Here is a 19,123-nt window from a genome sequence, read left to right as displayed (position 1 = left end):
CATCAGTATTGAAGGAAAAGTTTGTTCCTCTCCAATTTGCTGTGTACTCTCTATTCTTTGTTCAGTTTCTGTTCCGCTGCGCCGTGTAATTTAACAGCCAAAACCTCAATCCTATAGATCAGCAATGCTGTGACAAGTGTGTCAAACTCGAGCCCTCAACACCATATGTTAGGGGTCTTGCATGTGGTCTCAAATTCATAGTATTGGTGTCACCCTGCCTCTCTTCTTTTCTACACACACACACACACATACACTTTTTTTTTAGTGAAATCTTATATATCTGTATGGGAAACCTCAAAAGAGGTAAAAGCCCACCAATAAGTACAAGGAAAAAATTTACAAGTACAGCCTCAGAGCAAAAGTCATGAGGCAGCCAAGTAAAAAGTTACATATCAAGCTGGAGAAGGATCAAACACATCATCCTCCAGCTTCAAATTGTTGCTCTGTAAAAACACACACACACACACACACACACTTTTTTGGTGAAATTTTCAATGCTTTATATTACACAGTAGCTTCCCCTAAATGGGGAGCTGAAGAGTACATCAAGAGAAGATCTCACTATATGACAAGTATACATTGTAGTCTATATAATGAGTTTGCAGACAATCAAAGAAAGATTGCTCAGAGAGCGTTGGAAAAAAAGTGCAAAAAAGTAGGATCACCAAAGACTATGATTTCTATCCTTACATAGAGTCCAGAGTGCCCAATAACGAACTCAAGTGAAGAACAACTCAAACCCTGTTTGCGTAGGTGAACCCCAAAGAGCCATAAATGCTTCCCAAAGGTAGCATTAGGAAATCTAGCTCTCAAACATTGCCAAAGGAGACCCAAGAAATCACAGGTGTGTGGACAAAGCCAAAGGAGATGAGGCACAGATTCCCGTAGAGCCAAACATCTGTGACAAATAGCCGGCGCAATATGTCTTCGTGCCAAGAGCTGCCCAGACAGAAGAACCCCAGCATCACGCACCATAAAACTTGCTGTCGAGGAGGAACGTTGGAACTCCAAAGCTCCCACAATCTTTTCGGCCACGACTTTGCTGGGCGATTCATGTGCTAGAGCTGATTTTCCTTATCTGAAACCCAAGGTTGGGGCAGCAAAACTTTATACAAGGAAGGCACTGTAATGTGGGACAGCCTCAAAGGATACACTGATAAATGTGGGGAATGAAGGTTCCAATCTTCAAGACTATTCTCAAGCTCAACTGGTGGCACTGGCAGAAAAGGCCGAAGCATTTGAGTAATATTTTGCAATAGAGGATGATAATGCATCCCTAAACCATATTGTCTGGCAGCCAAAGGAAAATATATCATGGTACCATCATCACGAATCACATCAGCCACAGAGTGGATCCCTTTGAAACTAATAAAATAGGAACGTCTAGGTTTCTGCAAAGCCAGGGAAGGGTCAAAGACCTCTGACCAATGTATACTTTCAGCTCTTAAAGAATTGCCCTGCAAAGAGTCGCGGCCGTACGCACACGCGCGCACACACACACGCGCGCGTGTGCGCATACACGAACACATGTTTATTAATGTCTCCAAAAGACTAAAGAGGCCTATGCAACCACAAAATATGAAATACATCATGGTCGGTACCTCCCATGTAGGGGAGCTAGAGGTGTCTATCATACCTCTATGTATATATTGTAAAGTAGACCAAAAGCTCTAGATACATTTGAGATTGGTGGACCAAGCCAAATATTAGAGACATGAAGCTGACCTGGGTCAGTATCTATCATGAAAACATTGGTTAGGGAGGGATCATGAAGCTGACCTGGGTCAGTATCTATCATGAAAACATTGGTTAGGGAGGGATCATCACTGGTTTTCCATAGAGGAGAAATTGGAGTAATCAGGTCACATACCATATAGTACCAATCTGTTACAGCATGTTATGTTCTGCTATGTCTCATTATACCTCCTTGGAGGGAATTTTGTTTTGGGATGACAGGAATATGATTGTATATATATATCTTTTGACTTTAATACAATAAAAATTTTACTTTTTACCAAGAGGTGGGATTGTGTGTTTGGCAGGGGGAGGGGTGCTTTATTGATGAATTTAGGTGAGGTGCTGTAGTGGAACAACAGTGATTTGTCCCTTGGATCTCGTAGTATCCAGGCCATTGCATCAAACATGCTTCTTTGTTTCTATCTCTCATGTGTCACAAAGAGTACAGAGCCTTTCTTCTCTATGATGTAGTGTGGCAGCAATCTCATGTTCTGCCTCAATCTGGAATCCGTGGGTCATGCATGAGCTGATTCGTACTACATGAGAAAGGAAAATTTATAGGTACTGTCTGAAGCTGCATATTCAATTGAAGGTTGGGATAATGTACAATTGAAACTAACTGGTTGCATTAGGATGGCTAACAATTTTGTATTCTTTCACAACTGTGCAACATGAACTCCAAGAAGTATATTTACTTTATTCTATTTTGGATGCAGTCGCCTTGATTTGATTTTCAAAGATGTTGTGCTTTTAACATACAATGGTCTGCTACCCTATCCGTGTATGCTGATATTAGAAAAGGCTTTCCCAAAACCCTCCATTTTTGAAATGCCTCCTAGCTTCCATTTCCAAGATTTTTGGTCATATCCTATGCATATGTTTACTTAGCTTTGATGCAGTTTCAGTCAATCTTGATTTAAGATAAACAGACCTTGCACCCATGCCTCTGTTCAAGTCTGTATGTCAAGGACAAACCTCTAAATTTTTTCAGACTTGCATCTTGGACAACCATGTAGAAAGCACTGCATTAGCTCAAATAGACTTAACTCATATTCTCTTCAAGTTTTCAAAATTTCTTCTGGTGGAACTTATTTGTTCACTTACAATATCTTGGTACCATCCTTTTAGCAAAGAATGATCTGAGAATTTCCTTTAGACATTTCATTTTTGTATACCATGGCCGTATGCTGCACTATACATTCAAAGACATGTTTTGTAAGGTGGCTGACAGTGGACACCTTGTACAACTAAATTCTCTTGCTGTGGTCATTCATGTTTTTTGCACCAGATATTCTTTTGAATATAGTTTAATGTACTAAACAAGCATGGCAAAGAAAGTATACTATTAATTTTCCCTACTATTGTAGCCAATTCAGTTGAGGATTGCAAATGGACAAATGTTATCTCATGGCTACACTTTTAACATGGCTGTGTCTGTGAAATCTATGATATGACATTAATTGCTGGGGGCGTTAATGTATTAATGTGGCATTTGTTGTGTTTTTAGGAGAGATTGGACCAGGATGGTCTATGGCTTGGAAGGTTGCACTTTGGGCTCGGCTATGGAATAGCACAAAAGCATACCAAATGGTTAAGAGGAATTTTGTCTTAATTCCATCAGATCAGACGACAGAAAGCCTTGATGGTGGAGGTCTCTATGCCAATCTTTTTAATGCACACCCACCTTTCCAAATTGATGGAAACTTTGGGTAAGATAAAGGAGGACTGGTTTTCGTGCTCTGCAAATTTTTTAATTGTACTCTTTCATGTTTCCCTTATGTAGTTGATTTTCTTTTTAAAAAATGTGGGTTTATATTATCTTATATAGTTGATTCCCAGTTGATTTCTTTTATTATGAGGAAATTCATGGCACCTTTCTCTCAAGTATTATATCATGCTTTACTTAAATCATTTTCCTCTTGAGAAAGTGTGAACTACCTTAGTGCATTGCAGATCTCTATGAGCTTGATCATTTAAATGCCATATCTAGATTAATTTTGTAAGTTAATGGGAACACTCTATTGAAAATGAGCTGGAAGGGTAGCAAGGGTAGCTGTTTGCAGCCTGCTTCTTGGGTTTCCAGCTCAGTGCATAAGTTAACATGCAAACAACCAGTGTGGTCGACTATACAACCACAGATCATGTCTTGGTTTAGAAACCTCTGGTAAAATGAACACTCGTCTGCAAGCTCACAGTTAAGTTCTTCATCGTTCCACAGTGGAAGGCAAAGTTCAGTACGTGACTAGGAAAAACAGCTCATAGCCTCTGCTACAAAGAGAGAAGGAAGGGTGCTAGGGGACAACCTTGATAGATTGATCTGGAAATCTAAAACCTGCCACCTCTTGCCCTCTGAAGGAGTAATCTGCTATGACCTGAACAATAAAGAGAAGAGACTCCTGAAGACAATGAAATCCCATATGCTGCGGAGTCTCATCCTTATGGTTTCTCTAAGTCAAGAAAGAGAATGGCCAATGGCTGATGACGGTCTTTGGCCCATTCAACTACTCAAGATAATTAAAATATATATAATACTGTCTTGCACAAATGATGAAAAGTATATCCGGGCACTGACCCTTGTAGAAGCAGCCATAAGTCTTCAGCCTGCACAGAAAGAAGCATGTTATCCCATTTCTGTCTTTCCGATGATAGCATATGAGATCTTGAAGTGGTGTTATCTCTCGGTAGAGGGGAATTATTAAAATCTCCACATATAAATGCATTGGATCTCCATGGATATTTGCTTAAAGAATCCCATAAAAGAGCCCTCATGGCAGAGGTCTGGGAGGCATAGACTGATGCAAACTCAAGAATGTCACCATTGACATTACATTGTATGACTATCCATCGGCCACTGCTGTCATTGAATGCTAACTGAGGCTCCAGCTCATGTCTAACCATTATGCATACGCCTGAGTAGGTAGTGGTACCAACATAATATATATCATAGCCGCCAAAGTGATCATGATGACCAGCCTTAGAGTGTTGATTATGCTCTTGCAAACAAACAATATCTGGCTGCATTTTATGTACATAATTCCAGAAAAGCCTCCACTTTGAGACATTGCAGAGGCTCTGTACATTGTATGTAAAGCACTTAAGTGTTTGATGCATGAAAGAGATATATACAGGAAGTATAAGTATGAAACAAGATATCAGAGAGGCGAAGCCTCTACCTGCATGGGTTGCATGCCTTCGTGATCCATGAAAGATATAGCATTCTCCCCTTCTTCAGAATCACATATGGGGATGCCCTTCTTCAAAACCCCCACCCAATTTTGAAGGACAGGAGCTGAAGTGGAAGCCTGTCCTAGTGAGGGAGAAGAAGCATCCCATTGACGAGATTGAAAGGGGCGTTGCTTCAATACAACCACCTTCTTAGGCTGTTGAAAACCATCCCGATCTGTCCCCACAGATTCCTTCATCTTCTCTTTTTCTTTTTCTTTTCCTTTTCCAGCAAGTGATTGCACCTGATTAACTGGTTTAGCATTCTTTGCTCCATTTCGATTTGCTGCCTTAGCTTGCAAATTCTCATTCTTTTCCCATGTCTGTGGCGGCAAGGCATTAGGAGGGGGTTGATGCAGAACCATTGGGCATTCAGAGGCTAGATGCCCAAACTTGTGGCAGGCAAAGTAAGCGCCTGCAAACACATCCCATTTCAAGTCAAAAAACTTTTTCCCCAATTGCACACCCTCAACTTCCACTGCAATAGAAGGAGGGGTAGGTGTGTCAGTGTCCCAGAGGATGCAGAATCTGTTACGATTTCCCATGGGGCGTGGAGGACAAATGACCTGTCCCAATGAAGCAGCCAGGCCAGGCAATTCTTCATGCATATAATCCGGGAAGTTAACAACCTCAACCCATACAGGACAATGATGTCGTATAAGACTTTGGTAATCCTTGTTTGGGGACCAAGGCATGGCATGTACCATCTGCTTCCCATAGAAGAGGGGAGAAAGCTCAAGGAGCCTCTGCTTGCACAAGGCATCTGATAAGTGCACCTCATAAAAGCCTCTGGATGCAAAATAGACACCCTCTACAAAGCATCCTCCAAGGATAGACTTGATCCATTGCGCAACATCACTGGTTGCTAGGATTCTTCCTGGAAAGAAAATTATTACCGCGGTTTGAGATAGCTTCCTGAGAGGATTCACAAGGGAGGGCAAATTCAATTTGTATGTGACCTCTGAAACTGGTTTGCCCCATTCCTGTCGTGACTGCTGAAAGTCATGCTTAAGTGTATCAAACACATATTGAGCTTCCATAGTAAGCTCATCATCTTGTGATGCATGCTGAGAAGGACGGCGCTTGGCATATGCGGGTCTTTCTTTTCTAGCATATCTACAGACGTCGGAACCTGAAGCCATGATTGAAATATGGCAAAGCAAGAAAGAAATAGAGTGAAAGATGAAGCAGACAGAGAAAATGTACGGAAAGGCACAGGGAAAAAGTCCAGAACTGTACGTCAGAGGCTGTACGGAAGGGCTTGTACGGGATAGGATGTACGGAACAGCAAGGAGACTGTACGGAAGATACTGTACGGACGAAGAAGTACTGCACGGAAATATCAGAGGCTGTACGAAGAAGACTGTACGGAGGTTCTGTACAGACAAGAGATGTACTGCACGGAAATATGTACGAAACTGTACGGGAAAGGTAGGGTTATACAGAGATGCTAAAGGCGCTGAAAGTACTGCGTTGTACAGAGGACTGACTGAAAACCGTACATACGTACGGCAAAAAAAATGAGGTGAGGGAACTGTACGGCCTGCGCGTAAATCTGCACAGGGATTGCGACCCTCTCGTAGCAGCTGGTACGGCCGTTCAAAAGATCCGTACGGCGACCGTACGGGCGTACGGACATAGGGGGAGAGGCCTGCGAGGATATCTTGGCACCTTCGCTCACGACCTCACGCTCTCAGCTAGCACCTTCGCTCACCTTCGCGTGCGCGCGCACACACACACACACACACACATATTTTTTTTTTAAGTGAAAACTTTTGATTGATTATATTACAAGAGTAGCGACCTCAAAATGAGGCAACTGACATTACATCAGTTGAAAATCTCAGTGTATGCTAGATATACATCATGATCTATGCAGCACATCTACAAGCAATCAAAGAAGGATTGCTGCAGAGAACGCTTAAAAAAGCCAAACAAGGAAAATATAGGATTACCAAAGACTTTACAGTTTGTGTCTGCCCATAAAGTCCAGAGTGCCCAATAGCAAACCCAAACAAAGAAAAGATGAAACTCCGGTTTGGGTGGATGAAAACCAAAGAGCCAGAAAGACTTTCCAAAAGGAACAATTGAGAATCTCGCTTGTAGGCGCTGCCGAAGAAGATCAATGAACTCATGAGAACATGGACAAAACCAGAATAAATGAGCCACATATGTTTGAGTTCTCAGGAGACTGTATATACCTAGATGAATCCAAGAACACTCCCAAACTCATCCTCTAAAAACACAACATAGTGCAATTTCAATCTCACGATAGTCACTCATAAGATTGAAAACCATAAACTCCATCACGCATAGCAAGGACTAGCTACTATGACATCCCCACTGACGTCATCAGCGCCCAACAGTGGGTGTAGACCATAGTATAAAAGTATGCTCTCACACATACAAATCCACACACCCACACATACTTGAGCATCCATTTATACAAAGTCTTCGTACTGAGTTTCTGTCGGCACTCCGGAGGTGAAGGGCAAACTCAGCCATGACGAAGGCTAGCACTAAAGGAGAAGGCTAATCAAAAAGTAGTCCAAATCTCTTCAATCAAGCTACAACTGCTGTGGCAACGAGCAGAAGCAATGTGTCTACGAGCCAACATCTGTCCAGATGGAAAAATGCCCAAAAGCACTCGCCAGAAGAAAACCTGTTGCCGAAGAGGAGCTTTGTAGGCCCAAAGCTGCTGTAATCTCTTTCTCCACCACTTGGTTGCGCGATGCATTCGCCAAATAGAATTGCCTTCTCTGCAACCCAAGGTTGAGGCAAAAGGATTTTATATAATGCAGGCACCGTAATCTGAGATAGCCTCAAAGGGCGAGAAGAGGACCCTGGGGAAGTCAAAGTCCAATCCTCCAACCTATCGTGAAGTTCCAAAGGAGGAATCGGAACAAAAGGCCAAAGTATATAAGCAATTTGTTGCCACAAAGCACGATAACAGAAGTGATGCCTTTAAAAGAAACAAAGTACGAACGGCGAGGTTCCTGTAAAGCCAGTGGAGACTGAAAAACTTCGACCAGTGAATGCTTTCAGCTCGCAAAGAATTACCCAGTAAAGACTATTGACCATGCCATTCCAGATGAGAGAGGACATGCTTCCAATCAAGAAGCAAAATGGAGACCAAAGGGCAGCCAGGCAAAGTGCCATCGATGCGACCAAATAAGAAATCCTAGTAATTGATTTGCCAGTGACCAAAGGCAGTAATACTTATATATGTGACCAGAGATCTAATCATAAGAGCCCTAGGCTGATCACCTTGTAGAAATTGCAGCAACATTTTTCCCTTGTGAGCAAGGATATGCACCTGGATATTCGTGATGTTCAAACCACCATGCATCTTAGGAGAACAAAGTTGATGCACTGAAAGCACCCTGAGACTTTTTCTGCCATGTTTGGAACGCAATAAGACATACATACTTTTTATTTTTTTTTTGTGAAAACTTTTGATTGATTATATTACAAGAGTAGCGACCTCAAAACGAGGCAGCCGAAAATACATCAACTGAAAATCTCAGTGTATGCTAGATATACATCATGATCTATGTAGTGCATCTGCAAGCAATTAAAGAAGGATTGTTGGAGAGAACGCTTAAAAAAGCCAAACAAGGAAAATATAGGATCACCAAAGACTTTATAGTTCCTATCTGTCCATAAAGTCCGGAGTGCCCAATAGCGAACCCAAACAAAGAAAAGATGAAACTCCGGTCTGGGTGGATGAAAACCAAAGAGCCATAAAGACTTTCCAAAAGGAACAGTCGGGAATCTCGCTTGCAGGCGCTGTTGAAGAAGATCAATGAACTCACGAGAACATGGACACCAAAATAAATGAGACACTATCTTCTAAGAACTCAAACATCTATGGCAACGGGCAGGAGCAATGTGTCTATGAGCCAATATCTGTCCAGATGGAAAAATGCCCAGAAGTACTCGCCAGAAGAAAACTTGTTGCTGAAGAGGAGTTTTGTAGGTCCAAAGCTGTTGTAATCTCTTTCTCCACCACTTGGCTGGGTGATGGATTTGCCAAATAGAATTACCTTTCTTTGAAACCCAAGGTTGAGGCAAAAGGATTTTATACAATGCAAGCACCGTAATCTGAGATAGCCTCAAAGAGCGAGAGAGGACCTTGGGGAAGTCAAAGTCCAATCTTCCAACCTGTCCTGAAGTTCCAAAGGAGGAATTGGAACAAAAGGCGAAAGCATATAAGGAATTTGTTGCCATAAACCATGATAATGAGAACCCAAGCCATACCGTGTAGATGCCAGAGAAAAAGGTAGCACAGATTCATCATCATGAATAATGTGCTGTCCTTTTTGCCCATTTGACCTCATTCCTCCATGTAGCCATGTGCCATTTTCCATAGTCCCTAATGACATTCTGTATACGAGAGACAAAGCTGTGCCAAGCATAATTCATGTCCTCCTGAGCATGCAAAAGCAAGGGATGAATTGCAAATCTGATCATTTGCTGGAAATATTGATGTCAAAGATAAGCCTGATTAACATGCAGTAATCTGCTGGAGAGAGTCGGCAAATCATCCAGTGGCATACCAAATTGCAGATTTAACCATAATGGGGCATGATCTGACAATCCCAATGAGAAATCTATGAGGAGATGAAGGCTAAAATCTGCATATTGTTGTGGATAGAACAGATACCATCTGTCAAGCCTTGCCCAGTATGTGGTAAATGCATTATGATGGAAAGTATATCCGGGCACTGACCCTTGTAGAAGCAGCCATAAATCTTCAGCCTGCACAGAGAGAAGCATGCTATCCCATTTCTGTCTTTCCGATGAAAGCATATGAGATCTTGAAGTGGTGTTATCTCTCAACAGAGGAGAATTGTTAAAATCTCCACAGATAAAGGCATTTGATCTCCATGGATATTTGCTTAAAGATTCCCATAGAGAAGCCCTCATGGCAGAGGTCTGGGAGGCATAAACTGATGCAAGCTCAAGAATGTCACCATTGACATTACATTGTATGACTATCCATCGGCCACTGCTGTCATTGAATGCTAACTGAGGCTCCAGCTCATGTCTGACCATTATGGATACACCTGAATAGGTAGTGGTACCAGCATAATAAATATCATAGCCGCCAAAGTGATCATGATGACCAGCCTTAGAGTTTTGATTATGCTCTTGCAAACAAACAATATCTGGCTGCATTTTATGTACATAATTCCAGAAAAGCCTCCACTTTGAGACATTGCAGAGGCTCTGTACATTGTATGTAAAGCACTTAAGTGTTTGATGCATAAAAGAGATATATACAGGAAAATGTAAATATGAGACAAGATATCAGAGAGGCAAAGCCTCTGCCTGCATGGGTTGCAGGCTTTCATGATCCATAAAAGATATGGCATTCTCCCCTTCTTCAGAATCATATATGGGGATACCCTTCTTCAAAACCCCCACCCAATTTTGAAGGACAGGAGCTGAAGTAGAAGCCTGTCCTGGTAAAGGAGAGGAAGCATCCCATTGCCGAGATTGAAAGGGGCGTTGCTTCAATACAACCACCTTCTTAGGCTGTTGAAACCCATCCCGATCTGTCCCCACAGATTCCTTCATCTTCTCTTTTTCTTTTTCTTTCCCTTTTCCAACAAGTGATTGCACCTGATTAACTGGTTTAGCATTCTTTGCTCCATTTCGATTTGCTGCCTTGGCTTGCAAATTCTCATTCTTTTCCCTTGTCAGAGGTGGCAAGGCATTAGGAGGGGGTTGATGCAGAACCATTGGGCATTCAGAGGCTAGATGCCCAAACTTGTGGTAGGCAAAGCAAGCGCCTGCAAATACACCCCATTTCAAGTCAAAAAACTTTTTCCCCAATTGCACACCCTCAACTTCCACTGCAATAGAAGGAGGGGTAGGTATGTCAGTGTCCCAGAGGATGCAAAATCTGTTACGATTTCCCATGGGGCGTGGAGGACAAATGACCTGTCCCAATGAAGCGGCCAGGCTAGGCAATTCTTCATGCATATAGTCCGGGAAGTTAACAACCTCAACCCATACAGGACAATGATGACGTATAAGACTTTGGTAGTTCTTGTTTGGGGACCAAGGCATGGCATGTACCATCTGCTTCCCATAAAAGAGGGGAGAAAGCTCAAGGAGCCTCTGCTTGCACAAAGCATCTGATAAATGCACCTCATAAAAGCCTCTGGAGGCAAAATATACACCCTCTACAAAACATCCTCCAAGGATAAACTTGATCCATTGCGCAACATCACTGGCGGCTGGGATTCTTCCTGGAAAGAAAATAATTACCGCGGTTTGAGATAGCTTCCTGAGGGGATTCACAAGGGAGGGCAATTTCAATTTGTATGTGACCTCCGGAACTGGTTCGCCCCATTCCTGTCGTGACTGCTGAAAGTCATCCTTGAGTGTATCAAACACATATTGAGCTTCCATAGTAAGCTCATCATCCTGAGATGCAAGCTGAGAAGGACGACGCTTGGCATCTGCAAATCTTTCTTTTCTAGCATATGTACAAACATCTGAACCTGAAGCCATGATTGAGATATGGCAAAGCAAGGAAGAAATAGAGCAAAAGACAAAGCAGACAGAGTAACTGTACGGAAAGGCACCGGGAGAAGGTGCAAAAACAGTACGGCAGAAGCTGTACGGAGAGGCTGTACGGAACAGCAGGAAGAAACTGTACGGAGAGCACTGTACGGATGAAGAGGTGCTGTACGGAAAAAACTGTACGGATGGTCGTACACGATGTGAACTGTACGGAGCAGCGGGAAAGCTGTACGGAAGGCTGAGTACACTGACGGTGTCACGTCGTACGGAAGGGCTAACGGCAAAATTAGAGACGTACGGAAGAACGACAAGTTGTATGGTCCTGCACACCGGGAGAGTCCGTATGGCGATCGTACGGACGTACGGACGGAGGGGAAGATATCCTAGGAGGGTATCGCCTGCACTCACCGTCGCTCACCGTTCTCTCCACACACACACTACTGAAACACACACACACACACACACACACACACACAGACTGAGTGACTTTATTAAAAGTCTTTAGAAGACTAAATAGGGTAATGAGACTAAAAGAAATTGATACAATGGGTTGGGGGTGGAGCCACTAAGCGGGCATCAACACCCATGACGAATACAAAAGAACATTCATAATCATGATCATAACGGCATTGGTACATCAAGAGAAACTCTCTAAGCTCATGAAGCAAGAGCCGATGAGGTGGTCAACCCTAGGAGGGGGCGTTGTTGTGTGAGGCTGCTGTGGTGGCAAAAAGCCCGTGATAGAGCGCTGGCGACTATCGACACGGCAATCCATTGTGGTCTACTAGTTGTAGCCCTACGGCGGACAAGTGCCTCAGTCACTCCTGTGAGTCGTGTATCCAGCCTGATGAGCATGGAAGGAAGGTCCCCTAGTGTGATCTGTGCCTTAATACATTGACGAGTCTAATGTGTCTCTGACTCTCGCTTGGTTTCTCGAGTCGCCGCGCCTACGTGGGTCCTGGTGGTTGGTACTGTCTGGCTGGAAAAACTCGGTGATCATGCTCTAAGCGGTTCGACTGTCTATCTTGATCTCCCCTATGTGCCCTTAGCAACCGCTTCCTGTGTCGCACGGCCTCATGGATGAAGGCCACCAAGCATCTCTGGTATGGGGGTAGAATAGGAAACTAGGTAGGGATACGAAACCATCTCTGAAAGGGTAGTGATATTGACCCCTGATCTTGTAGTACACAGGGAATTTGAAATCGAAATGTCCCTCTGACTCGATCTCCCGAGAGTCGCACAAGGTGCATCTCTGGATATGCCCTCCACCTGACCACTCTCAATACGAAGATGGTGTGATGAGACTAGGAACTGTATAATCGATTTTTCCATGGAGTGGGGGAGGTGCATCTGTGTGTCCCCTGGTAAGTCGAAGAAGCCCTTTGCTGAAATCCATAGGCAGTGATCATTGTAGAAGTTGAGCTTCACAGGGAGCTCACGAGGTGCCAACCAAGTCTTAAATGTGTGTAACTGTAGGAGATTCTCTTGAATGACATGGTTCACGTCATGATATGTGAGCGGGATAGGGGGCCTCAACGCTGTACTGGAAGGGAGGTAGCTTGTCTATGTGAAGCCCTACACTCTCAAATCATCTGCATGTATGTGCATACCAACACACCCTCTGCTGCCAGTGCCATGGAGGAGGATAAAGCCAACCAGGGAAGCCTACATCACTGTGCGGTGCAAGATCCATACTGTCTAATGCGGTAGAGATTTGTGTATGACCTGAAATGCTGCATCAAGTTGTAGTGGGGTTGCCCCACACTTATCCAAAACAATATGATGTTACTGCGAATCATTCGTGAAAGCATGAGAACTTGAAGCCTTTCAACTCGAGCCCATTTTGTCTCTGATAGATCTAGCCCCCAACAAGGGCTTCCATACATACCTGTTGGTCGGACCAAACAGTCAAAGAGAAGACTCTTGGTCTGAGTGAAACCGGCCTCTAATCACTCAGAGGGCAGTGGAACTAAACCTTTAATCATTTCACACTTATTTACAGCTCACAAAGCATATATCACAACCATTAACCATTGCATGATCACCATTTGGCATTTACCCATTTGTTCACAAATAAAACCACTGAAAAAGGGATGGAGGCTAGAATGCCCCTGCTCAACAGACATAGACAAGTGCACCCGATTGGCCCCAAACACTGTGGCGCCCCTTTCGGTATTTCTTTATATTTCACAGCGAAATGATTACAAGTTGCATTTGGGAGACCTTCCCTGCAACTGAGCACGCAGCCCCAATTCACTAAGCCTTCGCAAGGCTTTCAAGCATAGAACGCCATCACATAAGTGCACTTAACCCATAGGCTCAACCCAAAGGCATTCTCTTTTCCGAGTGCAATTCCATTGGCTGTCCAGATGCAATCACACTGCACCCCAGCTGCACTCTCTTTGAGTGGTTTCCAGATGGCATTCACAAAGCTTTTCAAAGCTCCAAAATAAAATCAGCAAAGTACCCAACCAAAGAATGACTCATGTAGCACTGCCTAGGCACCTGTGAGCCAGAAAGAGGCGGCACATGAGGCCAACCAATAGCTTATGGCAAAAAGAAATTGCAGCAGCAAAATCACAACTCACCAAGCCCTGAAAACTCGAACCAAGTCCTCAATCGCCAAGAGGACATAGTAGCCAATGCCCAATTACATTCTCAGCCAAAGAGGAGTGCAAAAGCATGAAGAAAGAGCATTTACAAGAGCCGACCAGCAAGAATTCCACTAAAAAATGCGAAAAGAAGCACTTCTGTCGCGAAGAAGTGGGAGTTCTTGGGCTCAAAAGAAGCGTGCTTCAGAGAGGAATGCATTAAGAAGGTTTTGGAGAAGTTTCATCGCCGGAAAGTCCTCCGAAACTGAGAAAAACCAGTTAACCAGCGCGTGGGACCACTCGAAATTCAACAGAAAGCTGTAGCTTTGCAAGAGGAGAGGCCCAGGAGGCGGTAGAAGTAAAAAGGTCCAGAAAAAGCCACTTTTGCAAATTCGACCAGCAAAAGAAGTGCTCAGCTCTGCCCGTTCTACCAAACGCACGGAGGGAAAAGCATATCACTACGAAGGGGAGGCAGAGGGGAAGCCATCGGGCCAAACGGAAGTCGAGGAATCCAAACGGGTGAGGAGTTATGAAGAAAAACGGAATTCAGCTGAAGGAGGCTGAAAAACCAGTCCAAAATCTCAACAAAGGGAGAAGATGAGAGAGAAAACCACACATGTGAAGTTTAGAAGGCCCAGGAAGGGCAAAGGAGCATGTAGAAGGCACTAGAGCCACCTGGAACTCTAGGGGGGCCACTGAAGGTACATGGCCCTCTAGGGGGCCCATTAAAAATGCCACATCATCATTTTCCAACAACCACTCTTTTAATTCCTTGGAATGCCTTTGGGCCTAGGGATTAATTACGCTTATGTGCTAGGCACCATGCCGCGTTTAATTACACATTATTAAGCCCACGCTTGGACTTTTAAAACCAAAGTTGTCACGGTCTTGTAGTACATTAAAGTACTTAGAATTTCACGCCCCCGTGACATACCCCTCTCTTGAAACAGCAAACCACAGTTTGCTGCTCCAAAACACAGGAGCAAGCATGAAATATAGCATAAAAGTGTATACAAGAAAGCCGCAGCTATAGTATACAGAGACAGTGAAAATATGGCTAGGAGAGGCATGCATCCATCCATCCATATACACTGCTCAAAATCTATGTGATCCTCGACGATCAAGAGTCAAGATGCATCAATATCATGAAGTCTTACAGCAGAAATACTGTCAGCTCAGTATCTCGGATGAAACATACAGTGTCATCAAGCGACCTCATGAAATCACGGTGAGCCCGTCTGTACTGAGGGAGTGGAGGTGCTACCCCCCTCTCGAACACCAGGTAATGCTCCAGACGCTCGCTCTGCTGAACTACCTGTAGGAGCTTGGACCGCAGTCGGCTCTAATTGGAAAGCATCAAGGTAAAGCTGCAATATCCCAGGTGAATCTGCCAGTTCACCTTCCTCCATCCATTTCGCATCAAGTGATGGGTAATTTTGAAATTTTACCAAGTAGCGACGGATAACTTTACCCTTGAGCTTTCTATCTCTGTGTGCTAGAATCTGCTCTGGGACTAGGAGTTCATCCTGTTCTTCCACTTCAGGCTGCACCTCATCAGGTAGATCCTCCGGAATATCTCCATGATATTGCTTTAATAAGCTCACATGAAAGGCATTATGTATCTTCCAATGCGGGAGGCAACTTCAGCCTGTAAGCTACCTCGTTTATCTTTTCAGAAACCTAGAAAGGACCATAGTAACGCATGTTCAGCTTTGTGTACAACCTTTCCTTGCCTTTCTTATTTTTCAGCCTTGCCTTCTGAAAACGCAGCAAAACCCAATCACCTTCTGTGAATACCAATTCCCTGCGGTGCTTATCTGCTGCTCTTTTCTACTTGTCCTGACTTCTTTGCAAGGCATATTTGATCTTCTTGTAAGCCTCTTCAAGGCTTTCCACAAAACGATCAGCTTCGAAGATTTTCTCTTTTGTATGCAAAATGGGAGGTATCTTCTTGGCACCTTCCACTATTTCAGAAGGTGCTTTACCTGTGGATGTGTGCACCGTATTATTGTAAGCATATTCCAGCAAAGGCAAATAATGCTCCCATTTGCTTTTGTGGTCTGAGACATAGCATTTAAACATATCCAAGATGGTAGAGTTTTCATGCTCCGATTGTCCATTAGACTGAGGGTGAAAAGATGACAAAAAATTCAGCGTAGTGCCCGTATTTTCAAACAGTCCTCTCCAAAAGAGGCTGGTCATCCTCGGATCTCTATCACTGATTATGGATTCAGGCATCCCATGATACTTGAAGACATGCTGCAAAAACAATTTGGCCATTTGATCTGCTGTAATTTTCTTTCTTACTGGCACAAAGTGGGCTTGTTTGCTAAACCTGCAAATTATTGTCCACAATCCATCATGTCCAGTAGGAGTACGTGGAAGATCAAACACAAAATCCATAGCTATGCTTTGCCATGGTCTATCCGGAATTGGCAAAGGGTGTAACAACCCAGGTGCCTTCTGCCTGGCTGTTGGCCGATTCAAACACAAAAAATAAAAAACTCCGTCCGCTTTCCTGAATCCCAGGAGACCCCTATAGGAGAATAGGGGTAATCCAAAAGAAGGAGAGGGTGATGAAGAAGGGAGGAGGGAAGAGGAGGGGAAGATAGGGGAGAGGAGGAGTGGAGGAGAGGGGGAGAAGAGGAGTAGAGGAGAGGGGAAGGAGAGGGGAGGAGAAGCAGCAGCAGGCTGCAGCGGGGGGAGAGCAGCAGTGGGTGTGGGGGGGGAGCAGCAGGCTGCAGCATAGGGCAGCAGCGGGCTACAGCTCAGGGCAGCAACGGGCGCCCGGGGGGGGGGGGAGGAGGTTGCAGCGCAGGGGGGGGAGGCTGCAGCGCGGGGGAAGGGGGAAGGGGCAGTGCGGGGGAGAGGGAAGATAGGAGGAGCAGCGAGGAGGGAAGGGAGGGGGCAAGAGCAGCAGGGAGCGAGGAGAGCAGTGAGGAGGAGCGGGGAGCAGCAGCAGTTGGTTTTCTCTCGAGTCCCGCATTCCAAGGAATTAAAAGAGTGGTTGTTGGGAAATGATGATGTGGCATTTTTAATGGGCCCCCTAGAGGGCCATGTACCTTCAGTGGCCCCCCTAGAGTTCCAGGTGGCTCTAGTGCCTTCTACATGCTCCTTTGCCCTTCCTGGGCCTTCTAAACTTCACATGTGTGGTTTTCTCTCTCATCTTCTCCCTTTGTTGAGATTTTGGACTGGTTTTTCAGCCTCCTTCAGCTGAATTCCCTTTTTCTTCATAACTCCTCACCCGTTTGGATTCCTCGACTTCCGTTTGGCCCGATGGCTTCCCCTCTGCCTCCCCTTCGTAGTGATATGCTTTTCCCTCCGTGCGTTTGGTAGAACGGGCAGAGCTGAGCACTTCTTTTGCTGGTCGAATTTGCAAAAGTGGCTTTTTCTGGACCTTTTTACTTTTACCGCCTCCTGGGCCTCTCCTCTTGCAAAGCTACAGCTTTCTGTTGAATTTCGAGTGGTCCCACGCGCTGGTTGACTGGTTTTTCTCAGTTTTGGAGGACTTTCCGGCAATGAAACTTCTCCAAAACCTTCTTAATGCATTCCTCTCTGAAGCACGCTTCTTTTGAGCCCAAGAACTCCCACTTCTTCGCGACAGAAGTGCTTCTTTTCGCATTTTTCAGTGGAATTCTTGCTGGTCGGCTCTTGTAAATGCTCTTTCTTCATGCTTTTGCACTCCTCTTTGGCTGAGAATGTAATTGGGCATTGGCTACTATGTCCTCTTGGCGATTGAGGACTTGGTTCGAGTTTTCAGGGCTTGGTGAGTTGTGATTTTGCTGCTGCAATTTCTTTTTGCCATAAGCTATTGGTTGGCCTCATGTGCCGCCTCTTTCTTGGCTCACAGGTGCCTAGGCATTGCTACATGAGTCATTCTTTGGTTGGGTACTTTGCTGATTTTATTTTGGAGCTTTGAAAAGCTTTGTGAATGCCATCTGGAAACCACTCAAAGAGAGTGCAGCTGGGGTGCAGTGTGATTGCATCTGGACAGCCAATGGAATTGCACTCGGAAAAGAGAATGCCTTTGGGTTGAGCCTATGGGTTAAGTGCACTTATGTGATGGTGTTCTATGCTTGAAAGCCTTGCTGCGAAGGCTTAGTGAATTGGGGCTGCGTGCTCAGTTGCAGGGAAGGTCTCCCAGATGCAACTTGTAATCATTTCACTGTGAAATATAAAGAAATGCCGAAAGGGGCGCCACGGTGTTTGGGGCCAATCGGGTGCACTTGTCTATGTCTGTTGAGCAGGGGCATTCTAGCCTCCATCGCTTTTTCAGTGGTTTTGTTTGTGAACAAATGGGTAAATGCCAAATGGTGATCATGCAATGGTTAATGGTTGTGATATATGCTTTGTGAGCTGTAAATAAGTGCTGAAGTGATTAAAGGTTTAGTTCCACTGCCCTCTGAGTGATTAGAGGCCGGTTTCATTGGTTCCATTACTGGGATACCACACACTCTTTCTCAAGAAGTGGGCCTGGGTAGTTTGGTGGAAGGATATCTTTGCTGCACTTTTTGACAGCTGAATATTACAACCATAAACATGGTGAGTACCCATGAGCAAGAGAGCTCCACAACTCCTCAAAGGAGAAGGCAGGAAAGCCTTAATGATCTAGCTAGTGTACAGCTGCAGGGAGCACAACAAATGCCTTTTGAGCAGGCCACACATGAGCTCAACGGTGATACTAGTTCTAGCAGTGAGTCACATGATGCTACTATGTTGAATGCACAGCTTGCAAGTGCAGTGACTACTTTGACTCAACTGGCTCAAAATTTGGCTCAGATTGTGCAAACAAATGCCAAGAAGAAGAAGAAATCAAGAAAGCACAAGCACAGAAAGAGTGAGTACACACATGCATTAGCTTCTCATGGCGGACCGCACACTCATGCATCAGTTTCCCATGAGGGACAGCCATCAAAAATGACTCAAAAAGTGACTTCCAAGAGAGAGGAATCACCCAAAAGAGCACTTGAGAAAGAGGTACAAAAAGTACAGCCAGTGCAACAGTATGAGCAGCCAGCACAAGGCCTTGGTTTGGG

At 44.5% G+C, this 19,123-nt stretch overlaps 1 protein-coding gene across 1 annotated transcript in view; it reads left to right on the top strand.

Annotated features, from left to right (window-relative positions):
* FUC95A (1,2-alpha-L-fucosidase) overlaps positions 1-19,123 on the top strand; it is a 69,872-nt gene that overhangs the window by 38,434 nt on the left and 12,315 nt on the right. The window contains exon 9 of the mRNA XM_087378529.1: positions 3,245-3,446. Within this exon, the coding sequence (XP_087234655.1) occupies positions 3,245-3,446 (202 nt within the window). The remainder of the gene's footprint in view (positions 1-3,244; positions 3,447-19,123) is intronic.

This window comes from Dipteris shenzhenensis, chromosome 8, assembly GCF_047967505.1.
Source record: "Dipteris shenzhenensis isolate YYH24624 ecotype China chromosome 8, Dip_SZ_1.0, whole genome shotgun sequence".
Classification (NCBI taxonomy): Eukaryota; Viridiplantae; Streptophyta; class Polypodiopsida; order Gleicheniales; family Dipteridaceae; genus Dipteris; species Dipteris shenzhenensis.
The sequence above is the reverse complement of the archived record's forward strand: the minus strand, read 5'-3'. Positions and strand labels throughout refer to the sequence as shown.